Source organism: Sabethes cyaneus, chromosome 3 (assembly GCF_943734655.1).
Source record: "Sabethes cyaneus chromosome 3, idSabCyanKW18_F2, whole genome shotgun sequence".
Lineage (NCBI taxonomy): Eukaryota > Metazoa > Arthropoda > Insecta > Diptera > Culicidae > Sabethes > Sabethes cyaneus.
In genome coordinates this window covers 2,233,085-2,257,519 of record NC_071355.1, presented here as the reverse complement: position 1 = coordinate 2,257,519, position 24,435 = coordinate 2,233,085, and the positions used below count along the sequence as shown (strand labels likewise).

The 24,435-nt window shown below is 39.5% G+C and overlaps 2 protein-coding genes across 2 annotated transcripts; one reads left to right on the top strand and one right to left on the bottom strand.

The window, feature by feature from the left end:
- Positions 1 to 1,342: 1,342 nt before the first annotated feature.
- Positions 1,343 to 14,567, top strand: LOC128744024 (uncharacterized). The gene is made up of 3 exons (XM_053840763.1): positions 1,343 to 1,612; positions 13,917 to 14,037; positions 14,287 to 14,567. Exons 1-3 carry the CDS (start codon positions 1,343 to 1,345, stop codon positions 14,565 to 14,567), a joined length of 672 nt encoding a protein of 223 aa, XP_053696738.1.
- Positions 14,568 to 14,686: 119 nt separating this feature from the next.
- Positions 14,687 to 15,344, bottom strand: LOC128744019 (multiple coagulation factor deficiency protein 2 homolog). Its single transcript, XM_053840759.1, has 3 exons — positions 15,196 to 15,344; positions 14,906 to 15,129; positions 14,687 to 14,829 (listed from the first exon to the last, which is right to left on the bottom strand). Exons 1-3 carry the CDS (start codon positions 15,342 to 15,344, stop codon positions 14,687 to 14,689), a joined length of 516 nt encoding a protein of 171 aa, XP_053696734.1.
- Between the last annotated feature and the right edge of the window lie 9,091 nt (positions 15,345 to 24,435).

The following is a 24,435-nucleotide window of genomic DNA, read 5'->3' as shown; positions in this document are numbered from 1 at the left end:
AGAACAAAGAAAAAATGAGAGACAAAAACTGAATAAACGTCACAGAAATGTAATAAAAACGAGGCATGAGAAAGAGGAAATACGGAATGGAGGAGGACGAAAAGTGAGGATAGACAAATATTGGAAAGGCAAAAAGAAAAGAGGGTGGTGAAAAGTTGAAAAACGGGACAGAAAAATACAAAAAAATGAGTGAAAAACTGGAATAAAGAAGGGAGAAAAAGAAGAAAACGGAAGAAAAAAGAAGAGAAGTGAAAGTTAAAATCAGAAGCACATAATCGGGACTACAAAACAGAAAAAGGGATCGGAAAAAAATAAGAGGTATGAGCAAATTAATCGAGATATGTCAATCCAAGTTACAAGTAAAATTTTGGCCAGATTCATATCTAATTTAGAGTCTAATTTAATGCCCTATGTGAAGTCCGTTTTTAAATCTACCTTGAACTCTAATTTCTAGTCATGTTCCAAGTATAATTTCTAGTCTAATTTTAACCTTGGTCTATTTATTTCTTCTGAAAGGCTAGGTGTCCCTCCTTTTGTTTATGTCTGAGCACGCTAGTGGTCTTTTAATGGGTTTAAAAAGTTGAAATTATTTGCAGTTCGGGACAGAATTTCGAAAAACAAGTCCAACTATGTTTACATTTTGACCAGAAAGTGGCAAACATGATAAACAATTGTTGTTTTGGGACAGCTTGTCCATAATTACATAATCAAATCATCTCAAAATATCTACTATCATCATGTCATTACAGTGCCCCAGCCTAGTAGATCATCAACCCTTGCCAATCCGCAACGAATTGTGTGGCGGATGCCTTGATACTGTGAACATGAAACAAACAGAGAAAAATTGTCAAATTTTCCGCTTGGCTACGTGCCAATTCAACTTTCAGTGCTAACACAAATCACGGGCCTCCGGCCGCTCGTATCGGGAGGAAACCATTTGTGCGTTAGTGAAGTCATAATTTAGCATCGCAGGTCCGTTCTATTGTGTATGGCCAGTCATCAGAAAAACGTCTCTTTACGGGTTGATACAGGTAGGAAGGTGAGCCTATTTTGTGGTTAAAAAAACGACGATCCCTCAAAGATTTCGGATGTCGGTTTTACTCCTTCCACCGTTCTTTGTCAACTGAGCTGCAGGTGCACTCTTCATTGTTTTCGTTTTAGTTGTTTTGGTTTCAGAATAGGCTCAGGTAGACGCATTCCAACGACTACGAAAGGGACAATTGAAAAGCGAAAACTCACTTATATTGCTTAGATTACGACAGCGACGGTTTAGTTTTGTGCAACCCTTCGAAGAAGACTCAGGAATAACAACTAGTGTAGGTGGTTTAAGGTACCGGAAAGGATGCGCATCTCAAGGATTTCTTCGTCGCTGCTCGGTGCGCTGTTACTCGCGTTGGTGATCGCCGAAATTAACGGTCAAGTGCGTGATTTTGAAGGAAACGAAATTGATCGGCACGGTCCGATTGGTCCGAATGGTCCAAATGGACGGCCTGAAACTGCGGTCGGTCGTGGATTCGCCGAAACGGCTCAGCAGCTTATAGCGAGCCCTGCCGGGCAGCTGGCGGTTTCCTTCGCGAAGGAAATGATCAGCCGGTCCGCTGGGAATAGTCAGGTGGGTGCTGAGTGGAATTAACAGTCGTTCGGGTGTACGATAGTGTGTCTAATCATCTCAATGTGTCCAAATAACATCGGAATAACTCCGGAACCAAGTGACATCTGTTTATGATCTGTGCAAATCGTTGCTTTAGAACGGGTTTTCGGATAAATTTTGTGAAAAAATATTCAAAAGCAAATTACAAATTACTATAAGAGTGAGTGAAATAAGTATTAACGGCACAGTTCTGTGGCCCAGAATAGGAGAGGAAGCGATGTTCGAAAAGTAGTAAAAAAAGTATAAGAATGTGTAAGTAAGTGTTGGTTGTTTTCGATATATCTGAACCCAAGCTTCGATATATGATAAACACCACCTTCACACACTACTGATCTTGTTTTGGCACTTTATACTTTGGTTTTATAACAATGTCAGATTTTGTATAAAATAATTCTCGTCTGAAGCGTATCGAGAGCTACAAAAAAATTTACGCAAAAATAAGACGCTTGTAAAAATTTTAATTTTGAATGTATTTCGTGTGAAGTATATCCATAACATTTATCTTAAATTAGTCCAATTCAAATCTTTCTCCATTTGCTATCCGTTGTAATCATTGTTGAAAAGCGTTACAGCACGATATCCTGAGGCATTTTATCCCAAATCTACTCCCATTATTGATTGACAGTATCACCAGTCAATCCTTTGGTGCTTCCTAGTTTGCCTAAACATGTAACCCCAAGCATAGTTGTTGAGAAGATTCAAATCAGGCTAAGAGGCAGGCCACTCTTTAGAAGAAATAAAATCCGGAAAATTGTCCTTACACCAAACCTGTGTAGCTTTCGGTTGGTGAGACGGTGCAGAAGTAGTATGGTGCATTCTTGAAGTATTTTTTGTTTGAGTAGCAGATGGTTCTTTTGACTGATTTTGACACCAGTCTCAATGACCAGCAATGGACTTTCAAAATTGGAGAAACAACCCCATACCATCACCCTGGAAACATTCTGGAACAATTGAAATGCCAGTTTTTCCCGAGGAATATAAGAAAGATGTGCTGCATATAATCAGAACAATTTGTGGTTGCGGTGATCCTGCAGCAAGCACATTTTTTTTAATAACCGTGCAGCTTAAGCAGCCTTCTGCTCAAACCGTGCACCCTTTGTTTTTTTGTATGGAATCAATCAGAGATCATCTTTCAAAATATTTTTCACGGTTAACTGCGAAATTCCCAGTTCCTTGGTTATCTCACGTCCAGGCTGTTCTGGTTTCCGTCGAATTCGCTTGTTTACTAGTTCAATGGTTTCCGGTGTCCTTACAGTGCGTTTACGGTCACGTTTGGGGAGTCGGTTTGTTTGTATCGCTTGATTGTACAAAAGGTGAATCTTTCGTTTATTTCGAGTGGATTTCAGTTTCTTTGAGATATATACGCTCTAATTTTTTTCAAAAACACACTTATTATCATAAGTTCCTTTTTTGTGTCCATGATTGCCACGACTCTTAAACGAAACGCAAACTGTGTTGACATTTGAATACACTCTAAGTGAAACATATGCAGACACACCTGTGATTAACCCTTTTTTAATTCAACACATCCATTGTGCTTCAGCTCTAAAGTGCTCGAGATAATCGTAAAGGACACTTTGTTCCTTAGCTGTCAACACTATATTTCTTCACCCCAGCATGGGTCTTTTCCAAAACATTCAGTCTCTACGAATCTTGTTGATTTTGTCTCGTTCTGCCTGCGCAACATGAATGAAGGAGTGCCAATTGACGCAGTACCATGGACTTGAAAGCAGCGTTTGATCGGGTGGATCACGGCATCGTCCTTGCGAGGCTAGAAAAACTGAGAGTTTCTGCACCATTTTGCAAGTGGCTACAATCGTACCTAACGCACTGTAGGTTAAGTGTGAAGATCGTGTCCGAGTTTTCTGACTGTTTCTGCAACATCTCCGGTGTACCACAGGGGAGCCAGCTTGAACCACTGTTCGTTTCTCTTTTTATAAATAAACTATCAGCTGTCTGACTACCTGGCGTCAGTCTTTTTATGCCGACGATGTAAAAATCTTTAAGGTAATCAGAATGGATTCCGACTACATTGAACTGCAATGCCTAATGGACAAGATTGAAGATTGGTGCGAAAACCAGGGCTTCGACCGATCCTTTTTTTCTACCGCAGTCACACCAACGCGCATTCGAGTTCACACCGTCCGTTTAGAGGTGGAATACGAACGCTATGCATAACACAACTGGCAGTTTGCTCAGTCAAATGCCGATCGCACGCAACAGAACGAACGCGCTCTAAAATTTTTTGACATTTTTGTTTCGATCAAGTTGCCTTTATCGTTTGGAGCAGCGAATGACTGCAAAACAGTCAAATGACTGGCAATCACCACGCTAACAAAAAGCAACCGCACAATCGTATGATTCAATACTACAAAAAAACAACCACTGACTGGATTCAAAAAAACAGTCAAATGATCGTTCAAAAAGCGGAGTTTGAATGCGGAAAGTTCGCATTCACGGCAGTCACATTCAACTTGCGATCCCTTTTCAAGCCCTGGCGAAAACCATTCCTTTTTTTTTTTTATTTTGCAAGTTATGATATGATGATATACAATTCCGTGTTTTATGTTTTCAAATTTCAATTACAAAATCATTACACTGTCTGCGCTTCTCGGCTTTTCTTAGTGTATCCTTCAAACTACAAGAGTAATCATCAAAAAATTTAAAAGTTAACGGTTTGAAAAGTTCACCGTTCATTTGCAATTATTTTCATTCAAATAGGAATAAATTTCGTTTATGCTTCGACATAACGTAACGAAAATAAAAATAATAATGGGAATACGGAGAAATGTAAAAATACTTGTGGTTACTTCTGAGGACTGGATATAAAAGTTATATTGATGATGACACATAATGACAAGTGAAAGCGTACACGCTAAATCAGTATTCAGTATAAAGCAGAGAAAGTGACATACATGTTTAGTTGTGTTTAATCTAATTAATGGTTAAATGCTAACACTCCCGCTTAAACTTTAATTTGGATTAATCCCAAAGATTGCTGGGCTTCGACGAATCTGGGAACCGGTACAGGCTTCGTTAGGCAATCGGCCTTCTGCTATCTCGAACTAACGTGCTGCAAACACACTGTCTTTTGCTCCAGCTGTTCTCGCACAAAATGGTGTCGCACGTCAATGTGATTGCTTCTGGGTGAATAGTTTCATTTTCTGCCTAACAAATAGTACTGCGATTGTCACAATTGATTGGGACCACCTGTTTATTACCAGTCAACTCCGCACGAAACATACGCCTCCACAACGCCTCTTGTGACGCCGCTGACAAGGACAGCGCAACCCCAGGCTGTCTTCGACAACTCCATGACACTGATCCACCGCCAGACTGGAATACATATCCGGTAATAGATCGTCTCGAGTCAGGGTCCTTGCCCCAATCCGCATTGCTAAATCCTTCAAACACTGCTTCAGTTTGCTTCCTGTAGACCAACTTTATGTCTTTTGATGCCTTTAAGTACCGAAGGATGCGTTTCGCCGCTGTCCAATGAGCTTCACCGGGATCGTGGCAAAAACTGCTGACAGCATTGACTGCATATGCAATATCAGGTCTAGTGCACTGCGCCAAGAACTGTAATCCACCAACCAATTCTCGATATGGAACATTCTGCATTCTGTCCCTCTCCTCTTTCGTAGTCGGACACATCGCTTTGGGCAACCGTTGATTTACTTCGACTAGTGTAGACACAGGATTGCACTCAACCATGTTAAAACGTTGAAGCAATTCTTCGATGTATCGCTGTCGATCAAGCATAACTGCTCCAGCTTTCCGACTGATCCGCATACCTAGAACCTGAGTAGCTTCTCTGAGGTCTTTCGTACTGAATCTTGCCGACAACTGTTTCTTAATATCGTTGACCCAATTCTGGTCATTTGAAAATAACAAGAGATCATCAACGTATACTGCTATGATGATGATTCGTTCTCTGTCCGACTTAAAGTAGACACATGGACATAAAGACATCGCGAGAGATTATCACCTTCTTCGTTCTCAGCACGTAGACTCGTAGACCTTTCGATTGGGCAGCAAAACCAAGAAAAATACCCGACTCTGATTTGGAGTCCCATTTCTTCCTGTTTGTTATAGGAACGTGGAACATAACCTTCGCACCAAACACTTTCAGGTTCGACATGTCTGGTTAATGTCCACTAAATATTTCTTCTGGTGTTGCGAATATGCCTTTGGACGGTGATCGGTTGATTAAGTATGCCGCCGTTGCCGTCGCTTCTGCCCAAAAGACCTTTTCTAATCCGGCGTCGAATAACAAGCATCTCACCTTCTCAACAGCCGTTCTATTCATACGCTCCGCAAGCCCATTTTGCTCCGGGTTGTGCGGAACAGTTGTTTCATGTTTGATACCAGAACGACGCAAAAACGATCGTATGGCACGGTTCACATATCGGTGCCATTGGCTGTACGAAGTCGCTTAATCCGCTTACCGGTCTGGTTTTCAGCAAACGCTTTGAAGTCTTTGAAACAGTCTAGCACTTCCTCCTTGGATCCGACAAAATACAAGAATAATTTACGGCTGACATCATCGATAAACGATAAAAAATATCTACTGCCTCCTAAAGATGTCTCCTCCATCGGTCCGCACAGATTCGAATGCACCAGTTCTAGAACGCTACTCGTTCTCGTTCCTTTTTTGTTAAAGGGTTGACGACGATGCTTTCCTTCCAGACACGTTACACAGGCAGGTAATTCGGCATCCCGAAATTCAACTTCCGTCACGATGCTTCGTAACCATTTAAGGTTTTGCTCGCTTAAATGTCCCATTCTGCGATGCCACAAGACAATATCATCTTGGGTTCTTGCTGAACATGACACTGGATTATCAGCTAAGCACAGCTTACAGAGACCGCCAACCTCCCGACCAACCGCTATTAGCACGCTGTTATCAGTTCGCACCTCTCAAGCGTCCTGGGTAAACAGCACACGGTAGCCATTGCTGCATATTTTACTATCAGACAGCAAATTAACTGCAAGTCTGCACTGGTAACTGCAGACATTTCAGTGTCATTTGCAGCATTCACTTCGAATTTTCGAGCAAAGTCAGACTGGAACACATATGCGCAGACGCACCTGCGTCGAAAATCCATTCAACATTCGACTTACAAGGCTTTTGAAAAACGCTCATTGCTGCATGCCTTTTGTCAGGATTTTCCCTTTTGTCTTTCGCTTCTTTGTTCTGGCATCCTGAAACGTAATGCCCAAGCCGTTTGCACTTGTAACATTTGAGGTTAGACTTGTCCGGTTTCTTCCTTCCTTTTCGATGCTGGCTGTAAAAGGCGTCATCACTGTTGCTAGACCTTGGAGCTTTGCTGATTTTCACGTCCTGAAGAATTATCGCTTTCACTGCATCCGCCGTAATAGCTGTCCCGGATGCCTCGAGGCCCATTATCATCGGCTCATATGATTCCGGCAGCCCCATCAGAAGCAAACATGCGAGCCACGCATCATCGACTTCAAATCCCACTTCCGAAAGCATGTAGCTAGTCGTCATCAGCTCGCTGATATATTCCTCCACCGACAAACAGTCATCCTATTCGTTTCGTCATTCCATTGTTCTGGAAGGCATCTTTCAGGTTAGGCCATGGCTTTTTAGCCGTGTCGGTGCTCTGCACCCGGTTGATGGGTTCTATGCTGAGGCAAATCGTAGCTAGTGCGCGCAATGACTGTGTGTCTACCGGATCATCGTCCTATCGTGTAACAGCGTCCCAAGTTCCTTCCCGGATCAGAAGCGTCTTAGTTGCAAACGTCCACGAACAATAATTCTCCCGGCTACGAAGTCTTTCTATTGCTGGTAACGAAATACTGCCACTCGCAGCTATAACTCGCTGGCTGCTAACTGCTGGCTGCTGGTTTCCATCGACATTTTTACTTATTTCCCGACCGAACCGATTAATCTTCCAGAAAACGATTATAAACGCGTTGAAACCGAATCACTGGAGCCCATAACCTAATGGGAATACGGAGAAATGTAAAAACACTCGTGGTTACTTCTGAGGACTGGATATAAAAGTTATGTTGATGATGACATATAATGACAAGTGAAAGCGTACACGCTAAATCAGTATTCAGTATAAAGCAGAGAAAATGACATACCATGCTGCATCAATATCCGGACACTTAAGCAGGTCATATTTTTAATATGCTCCGTAAACAATAATTTCGCAACATTCTAGTAATTGCTTTGTACTATATTCAAATATAAAACTTAAATTTGCAATAACACATAAATTTTACAATAAAAGCTCAATAAAATACGTTAAAATAAAAAAGATGAACAGGCTTGTCGTGTTCATAAATCCGGACACCTCACATCTCAGTGAATCAATATCCGGACACTTTTGAATCGTTTTCCGGACAGGTAAAACTTTCTCATATTTTGTCTAAGAAATGTATGCCTATTAGTAAACAACTTATCACCATCAACTTATGATTAAATAATCATCTCTCTGCACATTTTTTACGTTTAATTGCACTTTTGTGTCATTAACGGTACGATTCTAGTCAAGTACGACACTGACTCACTTACCTAACCAGAGAATGAAAGTGATTAAGTACTTCTACATTAAATGCCTTAAAGAATTTTAGATTTCCAAATATTTTGCCGGTTCCATGGATCGAGGCTCCTTCTTGTAGCGCAACTTCTGCCTGGTTCAATGTGTACTTTTGCATTTTCTAAGAAAAACATTAGGCAGCTACCATCAATAGTCAAACATGTCCGGAGCTAAAAACATGGTTTTGAAACCGGACAGCGTAATTATTTACAAAAATACACCTTATTCCAACACATTAATTATTGACACCGGTTCAATTGATTAAAATTTACCTTCTTTGTCCATGCTAAGTTAAAAAAAAGTGGTTTCTTTTAATAATAAGTTCTCAAAACCTTAAATCGCGAAAGCACTACTTTATAGCGATCTAAGAAACTCGCAGAAAAGAAACACTGTTTGACACCAACGTTACGTTTGGATTTATTTAAGTTATTTCGCGCAGCCTACTTAACCACCGATTATGTATAAACGGTCTTAGATATATTTGCAAAGTAATCCACATAGCTACACCTTGTAAATTGCATTTATTATTACTTAATAAGGATAAATTAGTGAAGGTGTCCGGATATTGGTACCGTCCGGATTTTGATGCAGCATGGTACATGTTTAGTTGTGTTTAATCTAATTAATGGTTAAATTTTTTTTTTTTTTTTGTCAATAGTAAAGTTTATTATAGTTTAATTTTTACAGATCAAATTGTAGTTCGAATCTTAAAGCACCTATATCTATCGTATTACTAGCTTTATCAATAAAATTTATATAATTTGCAATTTTCTTCAACACTTCTACTTTATTTCTACCGTTGATTCCTCTCAACACTGGCTTCATGATATCACGAAATTGGAGGCGTCTGTGTCCTAGTTGAAACGGTGCGATCGTATCCTGCAGCAGTTCCCATGCGGCTGTTACACGGATACATTCTTTAAATTTGTGCTCAAGTGTTTCGCTTGACGTTGTACAGTATGGACAGTTTTCACCATCCGCTCTTCTGCTAACAAACATTAAGCGTCGGTGCTCTATTTTTCCGTTCACCATCAGATATAATGTAGTTCTTTGTTGTGACGATAGTCCTCGCGTGCGTAGGATGTTTTTCCAGATTTGACGCCAGTTGTACCTTGGATTTTCTCGTTGCACCTTTGGTTCTTCCGTACCCTCCACATAGTGCTGGTAAATGGAGATTGCTGTTGTGTTTTGTTGTAGATGCGGGGGAAGAAGCGGTAGTTGCTGCTTGATCATACGAAGGCATGGGCAATTGGCCGGATTTAGGTTATTTTGTGTAATGCTCGCTTTATAGAAAGGGATTGAGTCTAGCTCAGTGATATGCCTATTGATGAGCAGCGCTTTGCACTTGAGCGCTGGCAGTTGCAATCCGAGTCCGCCTTGTTCCTTATTTCGTGCTAGCTGTTGTATCGGAACGCGGGCTGGAATTCCCCGCCAGAGAAATGTTCCCATTGCTGAGGTTATTCTAGCCGTGTGTGCACTTGTCGGGGCTATATTTGATGCTAAGTACCACAACTTGGATGTAGCGAAAGTATTGAGGAATGTGACCCTTTGTAACAGCGTTAGAGATCGAAAAGACTGCATATATAGTACTTGTGTGAGCTTTCCTACCGCTTTATCCCAGTTTAGTTGCATAGTTTGCCGCAAAGAGTTGGCAAATATCACTCCCAAGATTTTCACTGTTTCTGTCGTTTGCAACCAGTCCAAATGCTTGTTAAGTTAAAGTTGCTTTATATCGAGGCATTACTGTACACAATGTCTCCAGGCCGATAAGAAGCTTGGATTTATTTTTAAATTCGCTAAGGAGTTCCGTGACCCGTACTATTTTCGATCATTCACTACTTCGGAGTTGTGATCTATAAGAACACCAATCAACAAATTTGGATCGCCAGAATCGAAGCAGTACAGAAGAAATTTTCACGGCATGCTGCGCACAGTTTTCCATGGCGTAATCCCAGAAACCAACCGCCATATGAAGAACGTTGCCGTTTGCTTAATTTCGAGACTCAGGAACGAAGACGTGCCAACGCTCCAGCCCTGCTCCTGGCCAAAATGATTTTAGGAGATATTAATTGACCCACCATTCTGAGTCACCTGCACATGTATGCTCCCGAACGACACCACAGAACTAGGAATTTCCTTTAGCTACCTGGAAAGACGGAATGCAAACTATGGACTATACGACCCAATCCGGTTTCGTCGATGGTCTTGTGGGAACGAGTGAAGCGAATGAGGCAAGCATGCAAAGATCTTCCACTACTGAAAAAGAAGGCCCATCTGAACGACATTACGAGTCCACGCCCGATCAGCATACGCATACATACGCACTGTCGAAATCCTTCGAAAAGCTTCTCAAACAACAAATGGCTTCTTCTTCTTCTGTTGAGTACCCTAACCACTGCTTCCATTATTTTGAACTATTGTGGTATGCCCCGTTTATTACTTTTTCTGTACGCTTCAAGCTGACCTATTACTTATTAAGGAAATGATAGGCTGGTAGCTGAAGCGAGGCAGGTGTCAGTCAGAGGTGACATGGGTTTGAACCTTGTTACCCTGATCCCCTTTTTGAGATATTGCAGTCTGCGTGCTATTTGTGCACCGCAATTGCAGAGTAAGTGTTCCTTGGTTAAATATTCTTGTACGAAACCAAGTTTCCGAACATGATATTTACTCGGACAATGAAAAGTCACAAGACCGGAAAGCGTGCTGATATCTCTCTTATTGAGACTCAGCAACTTTTGAATACCTTAATACTCGACGTTATAAATAGTTAGAAGGTTTGAGCGATTGTACTGCCATCCAATTGGCCATGACTGTTCGGCTCTCCCGTAGTTTCAGCTCACCCTTCAGAGTTGGAGCCATCTCGTCTTTCGACTTACTACGAGTTGGCGTATTGAGGATAGACGAGGAACAGGGCTAGATGTTCCTCCCCTACGCTCCTATTCTCCCCTCCACCTCTTTCGTGTCTTTGTTTTTTTTGGCAGAGGGAGCATGCATGGTAAGAAATCGTCCACTGCATCAGTGACCGGCTTGATGCAGCAAGGGCAGGTTACTGTGGAGGGCGCCCTGGTACTCCGCAGGTTCCGTTGCGGCGAGAGAATTTATAAAACCTCCTCCACCATTCATACCTCGGTACGGGTCGCATCACACCTTGGATTAGGGGTTTATCCATTCAAGTTTTTACATAATACCCATGGATAACAATTATCAATACCATCTCCTTTAGGGGCTTTGAACCCTCTGCTTTGGTTCCTAGTAGTTATACCTTCTACAAGAACCGTCCTGCAGGCGGAGAGTTTACACTCAGCCTTCGCATGAGTGCCCCCTTCTCTGTCCGCATTCGACCCTAGTTTTCGCCGGTTGTCCGATTTCAACTAAGGAACGTATCCCGGATGGTACCACGAGGAGGTAGAGATAGGAGTTGCTGAATAAGAGGCTGTGGAACTTCGTGGTGGTTCTGGAGCGCATTATTCAACCATTTACCATCCCACAAATGGCTTACTACATAGCAAACTACAACCAACTAACTGAATTCCAGGCTGGTTTTCGAGAAGGTCAAAGCATTAAAACTGCTGTGCTCCGAGTATATGACGATTTGGGAGCGGTAGTCGATAAAAAAGCAGTTGGTATTCTTCTGCTGTCAAATTTGGTAAAGGCTTTTGATATTATCCCTCACTGGAAACTGCTGACAAAACTAGAGGCTCAATTCAACTTTTCCTCTGTACTGGCTGTGAATATATTGTATGCATGTCTACAAGGCAAAAAATAGACAGTGTACTGTGGTGGTCACTGTTCCAGCTGCGCCGAATCTACATCTGGTGTACCGCAAGGCTCAGTTCGCGGCCCGTTGCTGTTCTGCTGTTACATAAACGATCTTCCGACAATTCTTAAATTTTGTTTCATCCAGATATATGCTGATGCCGTACAACTATACATCGGTCGTCTTAGTTCCTGCACATTGCAAATCACCAGGATGATGAATGTAGACCTAGAAAGAATTTCGGAGCGGTCACTTGGCGGGCTTGCAATCAATCCTACCATAATTAAAGCGCTGTTTATAATAAGTCGCCGTAGATGAGTTATGGGATCTGTACCTCCGGTGTCATCGGACAGCGAGAACAACCTAGGATATACGTTCCAGACTGGATCTTCATTGAACGATTTAATAGCGTAACAGTGTGTGTTGGCTATTTACGCCAATTCACTATTCGTTCGAGGTGTTATTACTTAAGATAGTTTATCTCTCATAGTAAAGCGTTTTTCATCGGAAGCTATTTTTGAGAGTGGTCGCATAAGTTTTTGGAACCGTTAGATAAATTAATTTATTAGTGATTAGATGCAAACAAGCATTAGAATTGTAATTACTATGACAAAACGGCGGTAATATTTTTTAAAATGTAGAACCTTACACTACTGAACAATAGACAAATGAGAAATGATTTATGATAATGCGGTTCAACGAAGTTTACGATTGGTTCGACTGCAACTTGACGGCCAATAACGTTCAACGATGATTCTCTCGTAGATGATACATTTGAAATTGTACTTTGTATGCATTTTCTGTCGCATGTGTGTTGTATTTTATTTCATACCATGAGGACCATTAAAAGTCCAATGATTTTTTACAAATAGATTAATAAATAAACAAAGTGAGTTCGACTCTCACCTTTTCTAAGTTTATATTTTTGGCCTAATATCAAGAACTTTTCAGTTTGCCTGAATCTACATTTTTCGCATTAAGCATTTATTCTTCTCCAACAGAAAAAAGCAAGCCGACTGCTATACGTCGTTAAAAGAAAAAAGAAAATAAATATAAAATGAATTTTTCCTGTAACCCATCTAGCAAATGAAACTCAAAATAATAGACATTCTACAACTAAACCTTCACGGTTACAGATGTTCAGCTGGCCAAATACTCCTTTGCCATCTAAATCTTCGAGTTCGTAAGGACTTGTTCACTTTTTAAAATATGGTGGTAATTCAGCAGTGAAATGAACAGAATTATGGCTCGATAGAACTGATTTAGGTATCTCATCAGCGCTGATCTTTCTTGCAGTAAGTTTTGTTCTACGGAATTGTGCCCTGGGGCGCCGTGAAGCCGTCCAATGTTTCACTTCATATTTTGCCAGCAAGGCTTAAAAGTTGTTGGACAAAAATATCGTTGTGTTACCTGTTAAAACGATCTCTGGAATGTACAAGTTCCGCACTAATGGACAACTCTCCAGATATCAGAGACCTTGTGAGGGCAACAATAACGCAACTGCAAAAGTGCAAACGAGCTAATATCTTTTGTACGGGAATTTATGGATCAATGTTTTAAACGTTCTAGCCGACGCTTCCATTAAGGGTTTTAATGACGAGACGAGTGACGATTGAATTAAAATTTACCATATCTCACTCACCTCTCAGAACAAGCCTTAATGTAATGTCCTGTGTCCCCAGTGTAATGTTTTTGTTAATGTGAACTTCACCTCAGCCGTTCGTAAAAACTGATATTATTGTGACCAGAAAAGATAGTTAACAAAATTTAGTGGTAGCTAAATGCTAAATCACTCACTACAGTAATATGTTAATAGCTTTCTTTATCTTTTTTAAAATCAGATGGTTGCAAAAAAGCATCTGTTTTTTCAAAATTTATTATTATTCTCCTCCAACATATTGACGCATTTAGCTAACGCTTCATTTTTCCGGCACAGGTGCTGAGCTTAAATCTGACCAATTTGCTGGTGCTGTTCCTACTGAAGGCACTCATTTTTGCTGCCGGCCTGATTGGTGCCGGAAATTGGGGACACTACGCCCGAGGCCGAAGTGAAGATGGTAAGTAGCACTTACTAAGTATGCATAGGCACATGAAAATAGAGAGCCCGTGAAGAAACCTCGCATTGTCTTCCGGTTTCGCTGGTGAACACAATAACCAGAAAAAAATTATCTAAGTAAATTGAGCGATGACTGGCGTGCGTAAGTGTGACACAATGGCGAGGTTTTAAGTGATGCAATTCCAGTACCCCAGAAGTACCAATGACATAATCGTACAATAATCTATCTTTCCGCCTTTCCACTTGTTAGGATTATTTTTCCAACCCGGCGAAGCCGGTCTGATGATTGGCTACCTGGCAGCGGAAGGTTCCGGCCAAGAGGGTTGCATGCTACAGTCGGCCTGTCGGGCGCCGCGCACCGCAAACGAATATTCCCGTGCTGCCCACGCACTGGTACAGGGAGCGGAGATTTTCGATCCGGAAATTCCGAAAAATGAAAAATACAACCGACTGCTGCTGCAGATGGACCGGGCCATCATGGAGGGACTGCAAGGAGCCCCGTGCGACATGATTTACCCCTGTCACATTTAGTGAAAAAGCTTCTTTACCAATCAGTTCAGTATCTGTAGATAATCTTCTGTGTTTACGGTTAATGAATTCGAAATGGCACACAAAATGTCACCTTCACCAGTACTTTATTTCGTTCTAATCTAACTCGAGTCCAGAGAGATAGGCTCAGTCGTTTCGACCACTTTGCTCCAGTCGTCCGTGTTGATTGCCTTCATATATTCCGGATAGGTGAGTAATCCATTCTGGTCTAAATCGGCGTAGGCTATGAAATCATCGATGACATCTGCAAGGGAAACCAAAAGTCGTTTGTTTACAATAAACCAGGAAGAAGTGAATTGTTTTTTGTTTGTTTGCTAAACCTATCACAGAATTCTCGGATGACTCGTTCTCGTTGTCCCGTTCCAGCTTGTGCACGTGGCCGTCCGAGTGGTGCGTGGCGGCGTGCAAAATTTCCAACCCGTCCAGGTGGTCGTTGTTGTCGGAGTCGTGCAGTTTGAAAAAGTAAAAGTTTTTCTCTTCGTCGGACATTTTGGCGAGTTCTTCCTCGCCGATGGACAAGTGTTTCAGATCCTGCTGAATGTGGCTGAAAAGGGTGCGATTTTTTTATTTAAAGGTAATTTGTGAATTGTGATAGTAGCGGTTTACTCACTTATCTTTGGCGTGCAAATGTTCGTCCAGCTTGCGGCTCCGGGCCGAGTAATCGCCCCGGGGATGATGCGGTCCTTTGGCAGTCGCGAACTGCAGCGTGCTGGTGGCGATTACGAGCGTGTTAACTACAATTAGAGCCAGTAGGGCCATCATACTAGCGGGAACTGTCTGTTAACTGTTGTTGAGGTTGAGGTTTGGAAGGAAAACAATCTTTTTGAGCTGTTTTTCACATTGCCGATTACGAACGAGCGTAGCAGCAGCACCAGCACCAGCAGCAGCTGTGTTTTGGGGCAGCAATCGATATATATTCGTCCTGACAGTTGGCGCGCATGCCCAGTTGCTGACGGAGGAACAGATTGCATAACTGCAGTGCGTCCGTATCTGTCATCTTTCTTATTGTGGATGTATCGCCATCTAACGACGTTCTAAACTGAGGCTCAAACGCAAAAATTAAGATGGTTCAAAAGACGTGCAATTAATTTAAAACGACAGTTAGGTAATGTTTGAATGAGCATTTTTTTCACTGCTATCCTCACTACTGTGCAGTTGGTTGGAATTATCCGCGTTAACACCCAGCCATTTGATTTTATTTGCCTTGATATAAACATTAAAAAAATACAGCTCGAATGGTAATTCAGCCCCTTAATGTGCTTCAAGTTAACTTTCGCGAATGCTTCGCACCGAGTGGAAGGGTCGAACAAAAATAATTGAAAAATAGATGGCGAAAAAGTGAAAATATGGTGGTGAATTTTAATTGTGAACAAATCTCCCTGTTTAGTGCATTTTATGACCCAAACAGTAAATCAACCTGTGGAATGCAGCGTTTAATGGTTTGAGTTGCAAAATCTTCTTGTTACCAGCAGGTTGGTTGAACCAATTTTATTTTTTGTGACGGTTACCTGAGGCTATGGGATTATGTTGGCAAGAGGAAAATGGGGAAGGGAAAGCAGATATCGTCTGTCACGAATGTACTCTGTTGACCTTGTCGTTAAAACCAACAAAGCAATGATGTTTACATTCGTTAACGTTCATTTGGTGAACTCATCAAAGTGATTCAAGTGCACAACAGATTACATAAAGAGTGTTACATTGGAAATAATTGAGGGAGGAAGGCAAATTAATTGACCAGCCTCAAATCATGTTACATAAAATTAATTGCATCAGGTATCACAGCGAAAGATAGCAAAACAAGTTTAAATAAGGTTAACAGGAGTTCGACAAATTAGAGTTAGAGGAATTAGAGTTGAAATTGGGCTTGTTATAAGGCATTAAATTAGCATAATGTAAGCTTGAAGCCTTATTGAATTTGTAATCGGGTTTAAATTTATAGTATTTTAGATCGAAAGCATTAATTATTAATTGGAATTAGACAATCAGACAATTAGAAATTTTTATTTAAAATTAAACTTTAAATTTTAATTGAATTTGGAAATAAATTGAACTTAAATTTGGACACTCTTACACGTTTTTCCTCTTTTCTGTTCCTTTTCTCCTTTTTTCTAGTCCCGTTTTTTTTCATTTCTAGTTTTAGTCTTACCTTTCTTCTTTTCACTTCCTTTTTCCTCTTTCATTTATCTCATTTTTCTTTTTTCTGTCCCGTGATTTCTGTCTCATTATTCTGTTTTTTTAGTTTCCTGCATCAGTCTATCTTATTTTAGTTTTGTTTTCCTTTTTTTCATTCATTTATTGTATTTTTTTTGCGTTTTACGCCTTTTCTTTTCCCTTTCGTTTCCAGTTTTCGTCTTTTTCTAATACTTCTGCTTATCGTTCTTCGACTTTGTCTGCTCCGTTTTTCCTCTTTAGGATGCCCTGTTTTTTAATCTTTTTCTGCCACGCTTATTTTGCTTTGCTCTCTGGGTTTCCTTTTTCCGTTTTTCGTCTTTTTCTCGACAGTTTTACCTTTTTCTTTTGATTCTTTTCCTGCTTTTCTTTTCTTCTTTTTCTGTCCCATTTTCCCATTCCATTAGCATTTTGTCCCATCTTTCTCCTTTTATATACCATTTAACCTCGTTTTCCGCTTTTCTCATCATCTATCGGATTCCTTATTTACTCTAAATATTGTCCTTTTCCTTGTTGGTTTTTCTTGTTTTCTGTTCCATTTCCTTTCTTTTCTGTCCCGCTTTTCAACCTCTTCGGTTACTCTTCTTGTGTTGTCCCTCTTCCCTTTTCCGTTCCCGTTTTCGCTCTTTTTTTTCTTTTTTCTGCACGTAGCTTTATCTGGCTTTTGGATTCCTGACCCATTTTTTCGCCCTTTACAGTCCTGATTTTCCTCTTTTTCGTTTCGTTTTTCGTTTTTTTTTCTTCCTTGTTCAGGCCCAGTTTTCCTCTTTTTCAATCCTTTTGTTTTCTGTCCCGCTCTCGTTTTCAATTTTTTCTCTCGTTTCTTTCGCTATACCTCTAATTGTGTCCTGCTTTTCCTCTTTCTGGTCACGTTCTGTTTTTCGTTTTATGACATTTGTCTTTTGTTTTCATTTTTTATCTTCATTTTCCTCTTTTTCTGGTTTCGTTCCTCAATTTTTCTGCTCCAGTACTTTACCTTTATATTTTTCTCGTTTTCTATCCCGGTTGGCTCTTTTTTGTTCTATTTGTTCTCCTTTTCTGCCCATTTTATTACTCTTTTTCTTCATGTTTTGATTGATTTTCTTTTCTCTCTCATTTTTCAGATCTTTCTATTCAGTTTCCTGCTTTTTTTGCCGCGTTTTCACTCTGATCTCGTTTTTTTTTTCTTTTTTTATGTGCCCCAACTTGTCACGAGCAGCCTTTTGTCTTTTTCATGGCGTTCTTTTAGCATCTTTCGTCGTATTTTAGTCGTTTTCTAGTCTTTTTCACCGTCTTTTCGCCTACTCGTGATCACTCTTTTGCCATCTCGTAGTCTTGTTTTCACCTAACTTTTCACCGCCACCGTCTTTCCGCCGTCTTTTATCATCTTTTTGTTAGCTTTTCTTCGTATTCGTCGTTTTTCTCTTTGTCGTAGTCGTATTCGTCATCTCTCTGTCGCATTTTTAACGTCTCTTCTTGATATTTTTGCCAACTATTCAGGCGTCTGTTCGTTGTTTTCCGACTGCAATTGGCATTCTTAAGTCGCTTTTTTACCGGCTTTTGCTGTCTTTTTATTTCGACGTTTGCTCGCGTTGTCATTTTGACGTCTTTTTTTGTTAATTTGACACATTTTTTATGGTCTTTTGTTGTCATTTCGTCGTTTTTTGTTGCATTTTTGTCACTTGTTCGTCTCGCTGTTTGTTGTCAAGACAACAAAAATATAGTTTTTCGTCATCTATTTGATGTTCATTCGTCTTATTTTTGTCTTCTTTTTTCTCATGTTTTGTCACGCTTTTGACTCCCCTTGAAACGTTTTTTATTGTCGCTGTTTCGGTGACTATTTGTATCATTTCCCCTTATTTTCGTCATCTCTTCGTCGTCTCTCCATTCTTTCTTCTTCGAATATTAGTCATCATTTCATCGCCTTTTTGTTGTGTTTTCTGAAGGTTTAAATTTTCAACAGTTTTTAGTTATCGCGTAAAACAACAAACAAGTAAAGCAATAAATGCTTTTTGGGTCTGTAAAAGAACCTTCGGCAAAAAATGGGGTCTTAAACCAAATATGATTTACTGGATATACTCAGCAATAGTTAAACCCAGAATCACTTATGCATCGCTTATCTGGTGGCCGAAAACAAAACAAAAAACCCGATTTAATCCACCTAGTGGTGAAAGGAACCTTTGTAATACCATCTTTGACATAGGCATTTTCAGTTAAAATATTATTTTTGATTTGTATTTGAATTTGTAATTTTCATAAAACTGATAGAGTCAAATTATATACGCATCACTTTGAACTAAATTCTTATATAAACTGTTTCTTAGGCCCAGCCGTTCTCAAGTTATTCAGATGTGAAATCTCAAAATTATCTATTGGAGTCAACACATGCAAAGTATCCGATAACCGTGTAATCGACTTTCACGGATTTGAACCAAATTTTGTCAGATTGTTCATTTTAGGTCAGAAAGCAAAAATCTTAAATTTGGTGTCGGTTGATACCTCCATTAGTGGTACGATTAGTGGTAGTACCTCCTTTTTAAAAAAAGACCCGTTTTGTCAAACCTTTTTATTTTTTACTCACAGATAAAGCTGGAAATCTCGACCAACACGTCAAAAGGTCCAATGTGCAAATGAGAGATTCTCTTTGCGTTTCTTCTCTTATGCTTATTACGGCGGCATAAATACATTTCAACCCAATTATTCTAAAGGATAAGCTTTCCAATAACACCAGTAACCGTTTCATGCAAAATAGATGCATTCAAGTGCATTTATACCGCCGGAATAACCGTAAGAGACGAGTCGCAAAGAGAATCTCTCATTTGCACATTGGACCTTTTGGAATGCTGCTCGTCAAATATTAGGCTTAGAAAGAAACTATTTTCACATTCAAATTCCAATATCGAAAATAGTCGAGTAAAAACTGGCTTTTTTTAGTGTTTTGAGCTGGAAATGATCATAAAGAAATCGACACGTCTTCGGAATTTAATTCAACTGTTTGTTAACGCTGTGCTAGTTATCATCCATATGCATCCTAGCGATAAACAATTTTCAGAGTGTATTTTAACCTACTAAATTACTTTATAGAATATAGGAAAGCAATGAAAACATCGTGCACAGAATTTTTGAGCAGAACTGATTTTAAAGTGGCTGTTAGCTTCAGGGTACAATGCTAGCCTAACAAGCCAGTCATTGTATGTTCGAATCTCGACTGATCGGTGTCGCTACAGAGTGAATAGGATCTTTGCCCTAGCCCCGTAATTTTCCTGTACTCTAATAACCGGCTGCGAAGTCTGTCGATAAAGAAGGGTGGCTTTTCGAAATTGATTTGAAATGATGATTTGAAAGATGGTGGACCTATGAGAAAAGTTTTTGATGACATAGGAATCCCTCAGTTTAGTCGTAATGCTTCGTGCATGGTGTGAATCTGAATGCTTTCCGGTTAAAGTTCTGAAGGACGTTTACACCCATGGCTTTGCTTTGCTTGATTTTAAAGTGGTTTCTTCAAACAAATCATTAAATTTCGCAACCAGTAAGAGATAGATAGTTACTATATGCAGCAAAGTTGCTTATTTTAGTGTTCTAGAATTTTTGCGAAGACGCTATTTTTTGGACGCATGTAAAAAACAAAAATTTGTGTTACCCTATTAGGTGGATTCACGGTCACCCTAAAAGTGTAAGAAAATGTGCTTTATTTTATTAATTAACTGCTGCAAAGAAACATCCGTTGAAAAATTACACATTTTTACTATATTATTCTGTTTTAAAGGTTTAGTCCAATTAAAGGTTTGGTCATTAAGGGGGCATAGTACTTTTTACACCATATTTTTTGCGTTATTTCAAATATTTTTTTCTCGATAACGCGAAAACCGAATCGATTCGGGTTTATTGCTTGCTAAACATTGCACTTTATACTAATATTTGCAGTTTTGTTTGCATATGTGAACCTCTTCCCCTCTCCCCTACGACTCCTTGAACATGATCATTCGAAAAAAACATGATTTGCGGTACCATGGATTGGCGCTGGGGGGCTTATCCGAATTGAAAAATTCCAAAACGACATGAAAGAATATTAAATTATCTCGTGTTTGACCCATCCTTTTTTTAAAATTCGAACGCATAACAAAATGGCGGACATTCAAACATAAAAGTAAGGTTTTTAGCCGAAAAAATTGACTTTAAACATTTCTAAAAAATACAAAAATTGTAATATCGAAAAAAGGATGGGTCAAACACTAGATAATTTTGTTAGCTTTGAAACAAAAAAAGAATCATGAGAATTGCTTCAGCCGTTCTTGAGATATTTATGGTACCGATTTTCAAAACCAGGTTTCGAGAAAAACGACGTTGAAGTTTTTATTCGCTGTGTAATCGCTCCAGACATGCGCGGTACAAATAGCTGTAACTTTGTCAATTTTTGGAATTCATCGAAATGACTTGAAACACATATGGTCAAAATGTTAATCTTTCGAAATAATCAATAAAAAAAATTCGATTTTTTTAAATTGAAAAAGTACTATGCCCCCTTAAGGTTTTCTTGAATAAATTTCATCAATCATTTTTAAATATCTTTTGACCAGTAGAACCAATCCCTATGAAATTTGGTAAATACATTTGCAGTGTTAAGACCTCTCGTTTAATATTAAAACAATTGAAACTAGATAAATTATCTTGGTTAAAATCGCTATAAAGTATTGTAATTTTTAACGTGTAACTTCAATTACTCATAACTTTCAAACTAAAAGTCCAATCAAAAAACCATTCAATAGTGATCTATCCGGCTATATTACCTTTCAAATGAGACTAATAGCGCATAAATCGGCTTGGCCATCTCTGAGAAACAGGCGATAATTATTACCTTGTCAAAACACGTTTTTAAGCATAACTTTTAAACTACTTATTTGTTTTCAATAAAACTTTCCAAAAATTTTTATAATTTAGGAAGAGCTTTCATTTGATATACTAGGCAATAATACCTTTCAAATGAGACTAATAACGCATAAATCGGTTCAGCCATATCTGAGAAACAGGCGATAGAAAATGAGCTGCACACACACACATACACACACACACACATACACACACACATACACACACACAGACATTGCTCAGTTCGTGGAGCTCTATCGATTGGTATATGTGATTCGGCCCTCCGGGCCTCGGATCAGTTTCGTGTTTTTCGACCAATTTCTAAACCTTTGTTATATACTATAACAAAGGTAAAACGGCTCAAATTAAGTTGAACAAGTTACAAAGGCTTGCTACCATCTCCATAACAGGAGCTATGAGTAGCACTCCCTCTAAAGCCTTAGAAGCTCTACTCAATCTTCTTCCTCTACATCAATTCATCCAATTGGATGCTATGAAAAGTGCTTTGAGGCTCAAGCGATCCATGAGGTTCTTCGATGGTGATCTCGTTGGACACTTGAGTATTCTCAAAGAGTTTTCCGTAAATCCCTTAATATTAATGAACGAAGATCATATGCCTAAGCGTAACTACTTCGGTCACAAATTTCGTGTTCTTGATTTTACTCGCTCTGATTGGAATGCCAGAGAACCAAACTTTCGCTCAGGATCACTGGTATTCTACACAGACGGATCAAGACAAAATAACATGGCAGGTGCTGGTATAACAGGCCCAGGGATTAACGTTTCAGTTGCAATGGGAAAACATCCCACTGTATTTCAAGCAGAAATATATGCAATACTAGAGTGTGTATCGGTATGCATAAAAAGAAACTACAAAAATGCAAATATCTGCATTTGCTCGGATAGTCAAGCAGCATTGAATGCTTTGAAATCAAAAACTCACACTTCTAAACTGGTGTGGGAATGCATAAAACTGTTGGAAAAACTTTCCTGTCGCAATATGGTCAACCTCTATTGGGTTCCTGGTCACTGCGGAATCAAAGGGAACGAAACCGCTGATCAATTGGCAAAGAAGGGATCATCTATGCAGTTCATAGGACCCGAACCCTTTTTTGGACTATCTTCATGTGCCCTTAAAATGGAACTTAGGAATTGGGAAAAACTAAAGGTACAGTCTAACTGGAATACTACCTCGAATGCCCGGCAATCGAAACGTTTTATAGAGCCAAATGCTCTTCAATCACAAAAACTATTAAACCTTTCAAAACCCGACTTGAGCACATACACCGGTTTGATAACAGGACATTGTCCTTGTAAGTACCACCTGAAACTCATCGGTAAACTTAATGAAGCTAACTGTCGCTTTTGTAATCATGAAATTGAAAGCTCCGAACATGTGTTGTGCGACTTTGTTGCACTATATCATAAACGACGTAGATATCTTGATAAGGGGCTGACTCAGCCCTGCGATATTTGGAATGCTGCTCCTAATCAGGTGATAAATTTCATACGAAATGCATCACCTGATTGGGATAAATGCCGACAGTAGTTGAGGTGGCTCATCAAACTTTGATAGCTCACCGATATGACATGGCGTAAATTAAAAGAGGACACACCACAATAGATCAAAATAATGGTCGCGGTGGTAAGTCCCCAACACGGGAAAAAAAAAAAAAAAAAAAAATCGCGTAAAAAGAGTAAAGCTAGTTATTGGACGTATTTCTCCTGCGCCTTATTCCGATTGGATCTGAATTGAATTTCGGTTGGATTTAGACCGAATCTCTGGACTGGATTGGATTGCACTCGGATACAATTTGGAGAGGATTTGGACTAAATTGGATTTGCATTGTGCTCTTAGCGGGTTTAGTTTGGTTTAGATTTGGACTGGATTTCGATTTAAATAAGATTTAGGTTGGATTTAATTGGATTTGGATTCAATTAGATTTGGACGGGCTTTGGATTGGATTTGCATTGTCTAGGATTAGATTTATATTGAATCTGGATTGGATTCAATTTGAATGGTATTGCGTTTGGTGAGGATAGAGATTAGATTTGGAATGGATTATATCTGAATTAAATTTGGATTGAATTTAATTAGATTTGATTTGGGCAGTCTTTAGATTGGATTGGATTTGGATTGAATTTGAACAGGATTTGAACTGGGTTTGGATTGGATTAGATTTAGTTTATATTTGCATAGGGTTTTGACTGGATTTTGAGGGGATTTGGATAAGATCTAGATTGGTTTTATATTGGATTGTATTTGGAGCGGATTTGGACCGTATTTGGATTAGTTTTATTTATATTATTTATATAGATTACATTTGATTTGAATTTGGAGAAGATATGGATTTGGTTAAATAAGGACTGATTTACATTGAACATGAATTGGATTGAACTTGGATTGGGTCAAGATTGGATTGAATTTGAAGAGGATTCTGATTGGTTTAGACTTGGTCTGGATTTTGAATGGATTCGAATGGGATTATGATTGAGTTGAATTGGATCTGGTTTGGATTGGGATCGAATTGGATTGAATTTGGATAGGTTTCTATATGGATTGAATATGAAGAGTATTTGGACTAGATTTGGATTGGATCGTATTAATTTAGACTAGCTTTCGGTTGAATTTTAATGGGATTTGGATTATACTGCATTTGGATTGAATTTGGTTGGGATTTGATTCGGCTTAGATTTAGATTAGACTAGCTAATTGCCCGATCTCACTGGAGGCCCCTTTGTCACTCAATCACTTGTACGTCTATTTTTGTACCGAACACCTCAACTTCAACCAACTTTCATGATGCAAGAAACAAAACCCTTGTTTTTCATTTGA

Excerpts from the sequence above, each read along its gene's own strand:
- LOC128744024 (XM_053840763.1), top strand. The coding sequence starts at position 1,343 with ATGCGCATCTCAAGGATTTCTTCGTCGCTGCTCGGTGCGCTGTTACTC. Across the intron at positions 1,613-13,916 it reads GGTCCGCTGGGAATAGTCAG|GTGCTGAGCTTAAATCTGAC; the intron begins GTGGGTGCTGAG and ends TTTCCGGCACAG. Across the intron at positions 14,038-14,286 it reads CCGAGGCCGAAGTGAAGATG|GATTATTTTTCCAACCCGGC; the intron begins GTAAGTAGCACT and ends TCCACTTGTTAG.
- LOC128744019 (XM_053840759.1), bottom strand. The coding sequence starts at position 15,344 with ATGGCCCTACTGGCTCTAATTGTAGTTAACACGCTCGTAATCGCCACC. Across the intron at positions 15,130-15,195 it reads CATTTGCACGCCAAAGATAA|CCACATTCAGCAGGATCTGA; the intron begins GTGAGTAAACCG and ends CACCCTTTTCAG. Across the intron at positions 14,830-14,905 it reads ATCCGAGAATTCTGTGATAG|ATGTCATCGATGATTTCATA; the intron begins GTTTAGCAAACA and ends TTTCCCTTGCAG.